This window comes from Cygnus atratus, chromosome 2 (assembly GCF_013377495.2).
Source record: "Cygnus atratus isolate AKBS03 ecotype Queensland, Australia chromosome 2, CAtr_DNAZoo_HiC_assembly, whole genome shotgun sequence".
Lineage (NCBI taxonomy): Eukaryota > Metazoa > Chordata > Aves > Anseriformes > Anatidae > Cygnus > Cygnus atratus.
Window position 1 is genome coordinate 54,422,644 of NC_066363.1, and position 14,835 is coordinate 54,437,478.

At 39.8% G+C, this 14,835-nt stretch overlaps 1 protein-coding gene across 6 annotated transcripts in view; it reads left to right on the top strand.

Moving 5' to 3' along the window:
• Window positions 1-14,835, top strand: part of TNS3 (tensin 3) — a 255,871-nt gene that overhangs the window by 63,359 nt on the left and 177,677 nt on the right. For 4 of the 6 annotated variants that reach the window (XM_035549809.2, XM_035549804.2, XM_035549805.2 and 1 more), the window contains exon 2: window positions 5,107-5,218. The exons of the other annotated variants lie outside the window; for them this stretch is intronic. In XM_035549809.2, the coding sequence (XP_035405702.1) occupies window positions 5,107-5,218 (112 nt within the window). The remainder of the gene's footprint in view (window positions 1-5,106; window positions 5,219-14,835) is intronic. 6 annotated transcript variants of the gene reach the window in all.

The window sequence follows — 14,835 nt, forward strand, 5'->3', positions numbered from 1 at the left end:
CTCTTAGCTAGAATATGTGGCATGGATTGTTGGAAGTTTTGGAGATAGAGAAGTAATGTACAAACAGATTTTGACTTTTTTTTCCTCTGTGGACTAACACCTGGAACTTAAAATTCTCAATAAAAATAATCAGAGTTTTTAAGTGAAATTGTATTTCCTCATAAATATAGTTTAGTCACTGCCTAGGTAACTTTGGAGGGAACTATTCTTGTAAAAGTTGTAGTTTTTATTTATTTATTTTTTGTATTGAGCAAAAGTATCTATATCCTTTTCTTGAAGATGGCTTGAACGGGTTTAATTTTACAATATCTGTTTGATTCTCTAAAGATCTAGGTCTTGTGACTACATTCTTGAGGAATCAACCATTATCACCAATTGGAGTCTACATGCTTGGAGTTAAAGAAATGTTGGTTGGTTCTGTTCTTCACTGAATAATTAATTGCTACGATGTAGTGCAGTGTTTGGGAATAACATTGTGAATACATCATCCATCCATGTAGTAAGTCCCTGTCATCCAGTGCTAAGTCCCTGTCAATGAGGAATTGCTGTGTTGGTTTTGAGAAAACCAAAATTCAACCAAAAAAAAAAACACCAACAAAACAGTAGATTACTTTAGTCAGTAGTGGCTTTGTCAGAATCTGGAGAGGGTCTTTTGTTTAAACTACTTTTCTTTTCTTAAAATGTAGAGTGTCTCAAGAGTCGTGCATAGCTCTGAGAGACCTGCTGTGTTTTTCTTTTTTTTTTTAATCTGATGATGATCAGTGTGGTGCTACATAATGAAAATGCGCAGTATTGAGCATTTGAAAGTCATCATAGCTAAGGATGCCAATGTAAATTTTTACACAGTCTGCTCTGTTACGCTAATGTAAGTATGGGATAAACTTTCAACTTCACTGGATTTCTGTATGCCATAGAGAGCAGAGCATGGCCAAAAATATTTGATTTCCTTGTGTGGTTAAGCAGAAGAGTTTTTCCTTTTGAAAGAGACATCTCATAATGCTAGCAATTGAGACCAGCCGCAGTTACAGTCTCTTTCTCAGGCAGAAATTCAAAGTTTGTAACCTGTGGTTCTGCACTATATTCTTCCAGTTTTTGCCGCTAACAGTCACATGCAATTCAGATTCCAGCATTGAGTCTTGCGAAAAAAGGAGTATTGCTTGTTCACTTCCCTTGGATGGTTGTTTTCTGGTGTGGTTCTTTTATTTCTTCCCCTTGGTATTTTTCTTAGTGGAGAACTGTGGAAGCTGTACCAGGTGATGACAGAAACCGTGGGGTCGGCTCTTCTCGGTTTCGTAGCACTTTATGCAGAGTTCTAGTGTAAACAGCTCTGAGTGCTGAATCTCATAAATGAACTATTTAATTGAACTCCTTGGAGATCCAACAGCGTAATAAACAGTAAGGGACAAAGAAGCCACATTTTCTAATTCAGATGCAAAAGCTGTGTTTCCAAAACACCAAAGAGGAAAACTAATTTATTTACGTTATAAATGAAGCAGTCAGGTTGCCTAACTGATCAATTTATGTCAAGACGTACCTTCACTGCTCAGAAACTGGTACTTAATGTATTCTTGTGACACTTGTCTTGCTTTGGAACAGTGCAAGTGTCAAAGCTTGCAAAGAAGTGTTTGGGAGATAGGAAATAAGAAGAAGGAGGTCTAGATGTAGAATAAACTTTCTGGAAAGCTTATCCATGAATTTCTTCATAACTGCAAACTGTGCAGAACTGTCCCTTTCAGAGAGAGCTGCAGACTTGTCATGTAAACTTTACGCAGAAGTAGAACTCTGGAAGTAAGAAGGGTGATAAAATCTAAAATGAGAATTCTTTTATATGTGTATCCATATTTATAAAGCAGAGAAGCTGTAGCAACGCTGGATATTGGTGGAGATCATGGTGTTGATAATTCTTAGTGTAGAAGAAGCTGTGGAGATGAGGGCCTCTTAGATCTTTGGGCATAATGCTTGAACTTCTAGGGTGCATGACAGTAATGACACTTTTCCTCCTAGACATCTTAGTCTTTTCAGAAACATACTGTGTATTTTCAAATGAAAAAAAAAATCAAGGCAAATTTTTTGAAAATAATAAATTTTGTTTGCCATTAGGTATGTTCCTACATAATGCTGGAGCTCAGCTGTTCTTTTTATTTATGGTTTAATATCAATTATAATTATGACAACAGCTTTCAATTCAGTATGACATAGCATATTGCAAATGTCAGCAAGATTATAAATGGGGAATATGAGGGAATTTGTGACTCCAGCATCTGCGGTTAGTGATTGAAATATCTAATGATGCATTGTAATTACAATTCAAATTTATTTCTCAAATGTTTCATCTAATGCCTCTGAGGACAAGGACTCTTCTGCTATTTCCCTCAATAAGTTCTGCTAATTAAGTGATAGAAAGATTTTCCTGAGAGTCCAGCCTGAGTTTATTCTTTCAGTCTAAGTAATTCCTACCCTGGTGTTTATGACAGTACGTTAGTTATCTTGGCTTTACACTGTGGCTAGGACCAACATTTCCTGAAGCTATTGTTAATATTAGACTAACTGTTTGTACCTACTGGTGAGCGTGGCTTGAGACTGAGCCAAAAATCTGCTCTGGGGCACGTGTGCTTCTGAGCACCCAGGCCTACTCAAGGCTTATTGCTGCTTCTTAGGGCTCTTTTGAAGTTTGGGGTAGGCCCCTGTGGAGGCAGCACGCAGAAGTGCCTGGGTCTTGTGGTACATTGTTTTTGTGGCTGTTCTTTTGTCTGCCCAGCAGCTATGTTGTAGATGGTTTTTAGAGTCAGCTAAACCTTTTGCCTAGGGCCATATTAGTTAAAGCCACAAAGAAATCCCATGTAACTCATTGCGCCATACCAAATCTTTCCCTTTAGATGTATGGATGGAAACAGCATTGTGGGGGTCTGGCCTGCCTGTGTGCAGAGAAGATCCCTTTCTGGTTCTGGACACTAAAGCTACTAAAGCTTAGTACAGTTGAAGTGTTGAATGCAAGCCCATTTTTAGTACTGAATTTAAGAATAGCAATGTGCAAAGGATTATAGCAAATGAGGTTACATCAGGCTGGTTGCCAGTCACTAGTAGGGTCCCCCAGCATTCAGTTTAGGGCCAGTTCTCTTCAATGTTTTTTGTAAATGATCTGGATGCAGGACTGGAATTAAGTTTACAGATGATGCTAAATTAGGAGGAGGAGCTGACTCTCCCCTGAGGATGGAGAGGCCTTGCAGAGAGATCTTAAGAAATGAAAGGTCTGGATATTCACCAACTGTATGAAACTTAACAAACCCAAGTGCTGGATTCTGCACCTGGGACTCGGTAATCCTGGATATATGAACTGAGGTGGAGATGGGAGTTTGGAGAGTAGCACTGCAGAAAGTGAATCGGAGGTGCTAGTTGATGGCAAGTTGAATATGAGTCAGCAGTGTGTTCCAGCAGTGAAAAGGGTCAGCTGTATCTCAGGATGCATTGCACACAGCATAGCTAGCCTGTCGAGGGAAATGATTGTCCCACTTGACTCCGCACTGTTGTGGCCTCACCTTGAGTACTGTGGGCAGTTTTGGGCTCCACAATATGAGAAGGATATAAAACTATTAGAGAGTGTCCAAAGGAGGGTTACAAAGATGGTGATGGGTCTAGAGGGGAAGACATATGAGGAGTGGCTGAGGTCACTTGGGCTCTTCAGCTTAAAGAAGAGGAGACTGAGGGGAGACCTCATCACTGTCTACAGCTTCCTCACAAGAGTGAGCAGAGAGGGAGGTGCTGGTCTCTTCTCTTTGGTGACTAGTGATAAGATCTGAGGGAACAGCATGAAGCTGTAACAGTGGACGTTAAGGCTGGATATTAGGAAAAGGCTCTTCACCAAGAGGGTGGTCAGGCACTGGAATAGGCTCCCCAGGAAAGTGGTCATGGAACCAAGTGTGCTGGTATTTGAGAAACATTTGGAGAATGCTTTCAGACATCGTGTTTTTCTTTCTTTTTGGGTGGTCTTTTGTGAAGTCAGGAGTTGGACCTGATGATCCTTCTGGGTCCCTTTCAATTTGATATATTCTATGATTCTATGAAATGTGAAATGAAAATGAGAAACATAAAGAATCACTTGGGGATTTTCATAGTCTGGGGAAATGTATTTCTATTTTTAAACATGTCACTGGTATTTCTAAATGTGGGACTTGTTTTGTCCTATAGTTACTATATTACTACTGTTACACTTTCCTCAGTGGGTATGTCCATTCCATGAAGTACTGCCTTAATGCCTTTGATTTACCAGGATACTTCGTAATGCAAGAAAAGAACCAGGAAGGTTAATAATGCTTCAGTTCCAAAATTAATGTTGTTTTCTAGAAGTCTGCCAATGAAACTAAAGGTTGTTACACCCTTCCAGGGGAGGTACTGACTCAGTTTCAGACTTTGGTAGCCTCCTCTAATGTGTTACCTAAATATTTCCTAGATAGTAGAAGCCACATAACACTGATAGCATATATGGCATTAACTTTTGCTGTTCTCTTTCCAGTTAGAGATTTCATTATTATATTTTAACATGATATTTCAGTTACTCTGACACACTGTGTAAATGATGTAATTTTAAGCTAGTGTACTTTTCTTATGTAGGAAAGAAGCAAAATTAAAGTTAATAATCTGTGCCGAAATCAAGCTTGCATAGATGCTTCTTGTTTTATTTATTGTATGAAAAGTGCAAACTCTCCTGCACCAATGTAAGTTTCATTGGTTACCGTGATAACCACTGCACCATGTGCATTGTGCATCACTTACCTTAATTTTAACCAGTTTAAGCTGAAACAATACAACTTTTCTGACCTAAGGTCTTATCTACATGAAGGCTGTTCATTGAGATTATTCTGCATTTCTTTGTAGAAGATGGTCATAGAGAGTTAAGATATAAAATGTCTTGCAGTGTCTTTGCACTGGTATGTGATAGGTTTCTCACATATTGTTGCTTCTCACACTTGAGAGCGGAAAGCTTGTAAGAGAGAGGAAGTGGAGAACACACTTTGATACTACTTTTATACTACTAGTGATATGCTACTGCTACGTTTCATTTACTGAAAAACTGAGGGAAGTCTGACATTATATTCCCCTTGCTTTCAGCCTCAAGAAACAGCATCAAGGTCTCATACCTTCAAAAAAAAGTCCTTTAAGAAATTCAAAATTTGTGGAATCTGCAAACAAGTAATTGATAGCCGAGGCATTTCGTGCAGGGGTGAGTAACATATGATGTTCTCTGTTTAGTTTCTTGTTGTATGAAAGAAATTAGTTTTATATTAATGTTAAAGTTTATAAGAATGCATGATTCTGGAATTCCCCCTGGACTAAATATAATCGTTACCTTGACTTATTTCTTTCCTTTGTACAATACTGTGCCCTGTTTTTTGTTTTTTTTTTTTTTTGTTTTGAGAGGAGGGAGCTGTAGTATGTAGCTGGACGTGTATAATTATGTGCTTTTATGACTGTGTTAGGCAGGCAGGTTCCAGAATAAGCCAATGCCTGTGCAGGCACTTAGGAGCATGTGAGTGACTGATGTGTGCACAGTGTGTGACAGATGCCTCTGGAATTCAGCCTCCAACAGAGAAAGAGAAAGTGACCCAGAGTCACTGAGGCATGAAGGTTTTTCTCTGCATTACTTTGCTAAAATTCACAAGAGCAGCCATCTGTTTTTTTCTTAATTTTTCTAGTTCCATTCTGCTCTGCGTAATCCTTAGTCCTTCAGTCTAATCACTCAGAGTAACGATGAAGAGATCTGTATCCTGATGGAGAGACTAGAGACACAGCTGTCTCTGGTGTTGTTGCCCACTCCTAACTGCTGTTTTCCCTCACTCTTCTACCTTCTTTTGTAGAATTGAACGTACTTGCCTCTTCTCCATGGGGTACCTGTGGGAAAGACCTTAGGCAGAAGTGAATAATGGGAAAGCCCAGTAGGTCCTTTCTGTAAGCTGTTGAGGGTTAGGGGGTCCTAACTCCCTGTACTGATTTAGTCTGTTCAACTGTTGTTGTTACATGTTAAACAGTTTCTCTACTTCCTGCATGCATGGTTTACCTCCTAGTAAGAGGATGCTTTTGTCTATTCATCTGAAGTGTAGTTACACTTTTCGCACCACCTCCCAGTTCTAAATGGATTTCTCTGAGGGATAGAGGAGGAGATGGGAGACTTGAATGTGGAAGGAATGTGGGCTTTTCCTTCTACATGCAATGCTGAAGTAAGGTACAGATTTTGCAGATGAACAATTAAATGTAAAATACCTCATTTGTTCAGCACTGTTTATCAGAGGAGTGGCAGTTGCTGCTCCAGAGTATGCACTTCTTTAATATGTCTTCCCTCCTTCTGGAGGTTGGTCCCAAAGTTCTTAGGATTTAGTTGTTTTCATCTTAGCAGAAATCGTTAGTATTGTTAGAAAGAAGCCTGCTTAGTAGAGGAATTGTATTAAGACCCCCTTGATCAGGTTTATTGTTAGAAACAGTGTACCAGGAGAGAACTATGCTTTTGAAGGGAAAGGCCTTTGGGGTGGGAATAGAAAAAATGTTTGTCAGGTTGCTGTGGATTTGAGTCCGTATAGCCCAGAGCTGGAAGACTCAAATTGAGAAAAGCCATGTCAGTGTCCTTATCTACTGTTCTGCTCTTCTGGACCTCATTCTTACTAACAAAGGAGAACCTTATTGGGAATATGAAGGTCAAAGGCAGCCTTGGTTGCAGTGACAATGAACTGGTGGAGTTCAGGAACCTGAGGGCAGGGACGAAGATGAAAAGCAAACTCACAACTCTGGACTTTGAGAGTATACTTTGGCCTCTTCAGGGATCTGCTGGGAAGAGTCCCATGGGATAAGGCCCTGGAGGGAAGAGGGGCCCAAGAGCAGTCCATCCCAACAAATGGGGGAAGTAAGGCACAAATGTCTATGTAGATGAAGAAATTGTTCCTGGCCAAACTCAAACACAAAAAGGAAACACGCAGAGGGTTGAAGCAGGCATTCCTCCTTTCCAAGGAGGAACACAGGAATATTGTCCGGGCATCCAGGGATGCAGTTAGGAAAGCTAAAACACAAATCAAATTGAATCTGGTCAGGGATGTTAAAGATGAAGGAGGTCTTCTGGAATTACATAGGTGACAAAAGGAAGAGTAATCTAAATGTGGGTTCATTGCTGAATGAAACAGGGACCAGGTTATACAAGGCATGGAAAAGGCTGATGGAATGCCTTCTTTGCCTCAGTCTTTACTGGCAAGATGAGCCTTTAGGAATCTCAGGTCCTAGAGATGAGGGGAAAAAGCTGGAGCAAGAAAGTTTCCCTTGGTGGAAGAAGATCAGTTCAGGAAATACTTATTCAGACTGGACTGGAGGAAAGCGAATGTCACTCCTGTCTTCAGTAAGGGCAGGAAGGTGGACTCAGGGAACTACAGGCTGGTCAGCCTCACCTTGATCCCTGGGAAGTTAATAGAACAGCTGATCCTGGAAACCATTTCCAGGCACATGAAGGACAAGAAAATTATCAGGAATAGTCAGCATGAGTTCAGCAAGGGGAAGTCACACTTGATCAATGCGATAAGCTTCTACAGTCCTGGCAGTTGAGGAGAGAGCAGTGGATATTGTCTACCTGGACTTCAGTAAGGTTATTGATGCTTTTCTTTGCCGGATCCTCATAGAAGGGCTGTTGAAATATGGTATGGATGGCCAGACAGTGAGGTGGATCAAAACCTGACTGAATGGCTGAGCCTAGACAGTAGTGATCAGTGATGCAAAGTCCAGTAATGAGTGGAGAGCCCTCAGAGCCAGTACTAGGTTCAGTCCTGTGTCCTAGTTTTGGCTAGGATAGAGTTAATTTTCCTCCTAGTAGCTGGTATGCTGCTGTGTTTCTCATTTAGTATGAGAATAATGTTGATAACGGGCTGATGTTGTAAATTGTTGCAGAGCAACACTTACAGTAAGTCAAGGACTTTTGAGCTTGTCATGCTGCCCTGTCAATGAGGAGGCTGTGGATGAACAAGGATCCGTGAGGGGACAAAACCAGGACAGCTGACCCAAACTGGCTAAAGGATTATTCCATACCATGTGATGTCATGCCGAACAATTAATGTGGGGTGGATGGCTGGGGTGGTGTCAGACCACTACTTGTGGGTCGGATGGGCATCAGTCAGTGGGTGGTGAGCAATTGCATTGTACATCACTTGTTTTGTACATATTATTACTACTACTATCATCATTATTATTTCTCTTCCTTTTCTGTCCTATTAAACTGTCTTTATCCTGAACCACAAGCTTTTGCTTTCCACCCCCCCCCCCCCCCCAAATTTTCACCCCCATCCCACTGGGAGGGGAGGGTGAGCAAATGGCTGTGTGGTGCTTATTTGCTGGCGGGGTTAAACCACAACATCCTGTTTAACATCTTATTAATAATCTGGATGATGGGGCAGAGTGTGCCTTCCGCCAGTTTGCATATGACACAAAACCGTGAGGAGTGTCTGATTCACTAGTGGGCCATTCTGCCGTCCAGACAGACCTTGAGAGGCTGGAGAAATGGGCTGACAGAAACCTCATGAGGTTCAACAAGGGGAAGTGCAAAGTCCTGCACCTGGGGAGGAACAAGCCCATGGACCAGCATGTGCTGGTGGTCACCCATCTGGAAGGCAGCTTTCCAGAAAAAAACTCTGGATGTCCTGGTGGACAGCAATTTGTACATGAGTCAGCAATGTGCCCTTGCTGTTAGCAAAGAAGGCTAACAGTATCCCTGCATTATGTGAAGTATTGTCATCAGGTTGAGAGAGGTGATCCTTCCCCTCTGCTCCTCACTGGTGAGGGCACACCTGGAGTACTGTTTGCAGTGCTCAGCTCTCCAGTACAAGAGAGCCATGACCATACTGGGAAGAGTCCCATGTAGGGCCACAGAGATGATGGGCTTCAGCGCCTCTTTTCTGAGAAGAGGCTGAGAGGGTTGGGGCTGTTTAGCCTAGAGGAAGAGGCTCAGAGGGGATCTCATCAATATATGTAAATCCCTGAAGGGAGGGTGCAAAGAGGCAGCCTCTTTTCATTGGTGCCCAGTGACAGGACAACAGGCAATGGACACAAGCTGAAACACAGAATGTTCCCTTTGAACATCATGAAATGCTTTTTTTTTTTTTTTTTGTGTTTAACTGTGAAGGTGACTGAGCATTGGCACAGGTTGCTTAGTGAGGCTTTGAAGCCTACCTCCCTGGGTATATTCAAAAACCATCTGGATATGGCCCTGCTTGAGCGGGGAGGTTGGACCAGGTGACCTCCAGAGGTCCCTTACAACCTCAACCATCCTATGATTCAGTTAAGAGGTTTACCATTTGTCTTGTAAACAGATCGCAGATTGATAAGCATGAGCAAGTTTTTTTATTAACCTAGTGTTTAATAGCTTTGTTCAAATAAAGAAGCTAACAGTACATGCCAAGGTAGTTTAGCACTTCGTTGGCTTGTTCCAATAATTGGCTTGAAATATCAGGAGGAAAACAAAATTCTCATGTATCCAAGCTATTGACGAGAGTTTTCGGGGGGGGGGGGGGGGAGAGGGGGAGGGGAAGGGGGAAGGGGGGAAGGGGAGAACGGAACTAATTTTACAAACAAGTCTTATTGGGGCCTCTCCAAAATATATTCATTCCCCAGATGGGTACATCGATGACTGTGGCACATCCATGTCTGACGCTGGCTGCGGTAATTTTCTACAGGTTTCTGAGTGCAGTTGTCAGAAGGAGTCCCTCAATAGTATTGTGTGTTCCTTCACCTCCCCCCCCTTTTTTTTTTTGATGCAAGCATGTGGCAGATTTACCATCCTTCTTTGGTACCTTTTCATAGAATCATTAGGGTTGGAAAAGCCCTCCAAGATCATCTGCTCCAACCATCCCCCTCTGACTGATATCACCCACTAAACCATGTCTGATAAGTTAACTGTGGGATGTGAGCAAGCATGAGAGTTGCACAGTGTGAAATGATGGCTACAAGTAGTTTGAATTTAATTTTAATCTAATTTAATTTTAAGAATCCATTTGTATTTTAACTTACAGCATGGACTTTATGAAGCAGAGCTTTGGAAAAGATGGAACTAAAAGTTGTCTGTTCCTTCACCAGCCCTGGAGTGTTTGAAATGAAACCTAGTACAGTGAAAATCCATTAATATGAAGAAAAATAAACCAACTGTTTCAGAGCCAAATCTTAGTGCTGCTTTTTTGTTAAATTCTACCTGTTGTATAAAAGTGAGCAAGTTGCCACTGGGAGGAAGGAAGGGAGAAGAAAAACCTGTAGTTGAGAACAAATGAAGTTCCTGGGTGCATTAATGAGAAAGTCTTGCTTTTTAGTCATTTGTCCTGAGAAAATAGTAGTTGTCTGTACTGAATGCAAGTTCCTTGCAGACTCTAGTATCTTGTCAGCTAAGAGAAAGTTATGTCATGAGAAATGAAGGAAGGGAGAGGTCTATATTGGTCACTATGTATGTAGTATTTACTTTTTATGTAGCAATGAGTCATCTACTTCTTGCAAGAAGAGAGCCATAACTGGGTGTTGTAACAACTGGTTAGATAAGTTGTGATTATTCATTGGCAGCCATTGTTCAGGTACGTGTTTGGCCCAGTCTTGCAAAACGTGTCCTTCGGTAGTGACCAGTTCTGAATGCAGTGCCTAAAAATTTCCTATGAAAAATAAATGATTGACTGGAATGCGTGCTTGAATGATGATGTCACTCTGTTGTTGTATACTTTAGTCCACCTCAGGAAAGCATGCCTAATTGTACTGATTTAATTTTTAACATGTTCTACAAAAACAGTAGCAAAAAGGAAAGGAAGATTTGAAAAGGGGGTGAGCTGTAAAAAAGGGTGTTTTAAACATGGTTGTAAGCTGGGCTGTCTGTTTGATGCAGCTATTCATTAGTAAGACATGGAAATCAGCAGTTGATGTCTACAGCACATGCATGTTATAGAGTAAACTGTGACTGCTTATGCCTTTTCAGCCCTACCTCAAACTTGAAGGCTTTTGAGCTGGTTTGATATGCATTACGTTCCCTGCATTACTTTTCAATTTAGATCCAGGTGGAGCAGATAAACATCCTAGTTACGCACATTTGCATATTTGACCAAAGGGCTGCAGTGTTACAGAAGCCTCTTGATGTTTTTTAACTACTTACCCTAGATTGCAAATATTCAGTATTTTACTTTAATTGTAAATAAGCTGTCATAACTACATAATTTCTGTGTATTTTCCTTGTGAATTTCTATTTTCTCTTATTGTATTCTTATTAAGTTTGATAGATGTAAAAATGTATATATTTTTAATTCTTTTTAAATTTCCTCTGCTTTCTTTGTATTATAATTCATCCTAGGTTTGTTGTATTGTAACCAAATGACAATTAGTCATAGAAAAGATGAGAGATTTTTAGATAATCTGAATCTTCTCAGTCTCTAGAAAGAATTTTCCTGGCTAATTAAAAACTTTGATACAAGTTTGGGAAATATGAACGGTTTTAAATTACATGGTAGTTATTTTTTAGCTGTAAGACCATTGATAAATGAAATAATGATGAATTGAAACGCTTTAAACACTATTGTTGATGAATCACCCCTCCTGCCCAGTTAGTGATTAGATTAACATGTTTACATGCTGCGAGTGAGGCTTTACATGCAATGCAAAGCATTCCATACATTAGATTTTGAATTTAAAGTAAGTAATGTTAGTTTGGATGAACTGAATATCTTTTTGTTGATGTAACCTAGCCATGAATGTGCTGGTTTGGAGAATATATTTTGGAGGGGTACCTCCAAAAGGAATGTTTGTAGAACTTAATTCCTACACAAGTGGTACATAAGCATCCTTACTGAAACACATCCCTCCATAGAGCTGAGAGAGGCTGTAAAATTGGCATCCTGTTGCTAGCACAGTGGGAAGTGTGTGTGTGAACACGTGTGGGAGATTTTGGCAGAAAATTAAGTAAGGTAACTTACTAAGGTGAGTTTCTGCTCATATATTTTTTTTTTCTAGTTTATTTTTTAAGGCAAAACATCTAGTGGAATGTTTCTTGTTCACAGCAGCCAAACTGCATCACATGTATTAGATCACACTTGAGAAAATAGCCTGTAGTGAAAACAGGAGTCCCATCTTCCTTTACCTCAGTGATAAAGGCTGAGTTAGTCACACCAGAATTTGGTCAGTGGTTATAAGATTTATTTTAAAGGTAAGATTTAAACCACCAAGATTTTTTTTTTTTTGGAGTGGGGGGGGGAAAGGTACAGCTTCTGTTCATTACAGTTAATAAATGAAAAAGATTTTTTTTTAAAGTAAAAAAGGACATATTCCTCTCCACAGTTTTCTGGGAAAATTGATGACTGCTATGTGGTCTAGTGTAGCTACAGTTTTGTAAACTTAGCCAACTTGAAGACAACTCAAAAATTCCTAAGGGTAAATTTGTACTGAAATTAGAATTATCTGCTGGAGTCCAACAGCCAGAAATGAAATGCTACCTTTGCTACAGTGTGTATTTCCAGTGTGATAAACACAATATGCCCTTTGTGGAAGGGACCCTGAAAGTAGATTTTGATGCATTTGGCTAAAACATCGCGCTTTTAAATGGCTACAAAACAGGGAAAAAAATAGCCAAAAATAATATAGATAAGATTTAAATAAAGCAAAGATGGGCAAAGAAATGTGTTGCAAGCAGTGCTGAATATTTTGTTCTGGTACATGAAGAAAGCTTGAAAAAACTAAGCTGGGCTATAGACATAACTCCACTTAGACACATTCAGGATCTGAACCCTGAAAATAGGTAAAAGGGGAATTGTTAGCTGATATTATGCAGAGTTCCCATTTGTTGTCATTAATAAGATTAAAAAGACAACACTTGGAAAATAAATACCTACAACTGCATAAAGACTTGAAGTATCACGCTAACATTTGCATAGCCCTTAATGCTTTCTCTTCTTGAAGGTTTTTGTGACTTATTTCTGCTCTAAGAGTTTAAGAACAGCTGTGAATAAAAACGTGCAGGCATATTAGGTCTTATTCACATAATGAACAAGCTAGTTCTACAGAACATTAGCTTTCTTGTTCTGAAGGTCATCCATTTTAAACTGATCCTCACTCTTAGCATAACTTACATAGGATATGTTTTCAAGATCCACAATGAGCATGCAAGCTTGCCAGACCTTGCAATACTACTTGTACTGTCTGGAGACAGTCCAGATTTTTTTTTCCCCATTTGTTTCATGTCGGTTGCTGGCTACGGTAAACCATAATCTGGTTGAAAGGATTTTTTGGATGAAGTGTTGCAACATGGGGTTGTCTGGAGGAGGTCTAAAAACAACCTTCAGTTCTAGACTGGATTAAGGTTTAATCATTTCCTACCTGATTAGCCATTTGTAGCTTATAAAGGTTAAAAAAAAAAAAAAAAAAGATGCTGTTTGAGTATTTCATTCTTAGAAATATGTAAACATCTTCACTGTGCTAACATTCTGCCATTGTAACAGCATCTATGGAAATTAAGCAAACAAAGTCACCACCAATGAAAACAAACAAAACTCTCTCTCCATCTCTCTCTCAAAAAAACAAAAGCAAAGAACAACTTACACCACAGCAGCCAGAATTTTTCAGGAGGCAGTCTTAACTGTAAGCATGTTACTGTAACAATGTAAATTCCCCAGCAAAATCAGCAGGAAACATGATGATCACAGTTTTTCCTCTAAGATGGAAGAAGATGGGAGTAAAGGTAAAAAAACAAACAAAAAAAGCCATAATATTGCAGTAATAGTGCCAAACTACTTTTCTGTTAATAAAGGTTTTCGACTGCTGTTGTCAGCAAGAACAAATGGAATATTTCCTCTGCAGGAGCGCTCATTCACAACACTTCTATTGTATTGCTACTTGAAGTCAAAGATGCTGAGGTTTTGCACATATTTCCTGTAATGGTCTTTTAGGCTTTATGTTCAAAACCAATGTCTACAGTCCCTGTCATGAAGTGCTGGGAGGAATATTAAGATGAAGAGACAATGGTTGGCTGAATATTTAAACACAAAAAAACCTATAACAAAAAATAACCAAGTAAAGAAAACAGGAAGATATTTGTGGCATAGGAAATGGACCAGCAGATGTTGCTGCTGTAGTGAGGCCGGTTAGTCTTGCAACATCTTTGGCATCTGACTCTTAAAAATAAGTTTTTCATTTTGCAGCTAAAACCCAATATTTCCAGCTATAGGGCTCTTTCCTCTTCAGTGTGCCATCTTTTTAATGCAGTTAATTTCTTTGTTTATTTTTCATACTGCTTTCATTTTAGATCTTTATTGTGAGTCGAATTGCTGCAGAGCTGGTAGGAACACCAGAAGAGTATGTGTAATGGTGCAAGAGTTTTTTTTCTAATAATCTGATCAGTGTTATTAAAACCTCATAAAAATATAAATAGCTAGCTGGTGGTATAGTTTTCTCTGTCACTTGGAACATGTTAGTTGTAAATGTTTTTCTGTACCAGGCTCTGCCTGGAGAAGACCCTGTCCTGGCAGCCTTGCTGTGCATTTGTCAGAACATCTTGATTTGTTTTTTTTTTTTTTTCAATTAGCAGATTTTCTTCAGAACCAATGACAGACCTGGGTTTTTCTGCAAAATATTTCCTGCATGGGGGAGATAGTACTCAGTAGTGGTATTGCTAGACTACTTACTAAAATGGGTGGGCTTTACCACTCCTGCTGTGCTATGACACCGATCTTTCTGTGGCATTAGCAGAGGAGACTGGCATTGGGAACTATAAAAACTAAGTGTTAATTACACAAATCTTTTTATAGGACTAGATTAGATTCCATTTGTTGTGGACTCCTCATCAAGGACTCTTACATTGCTGTC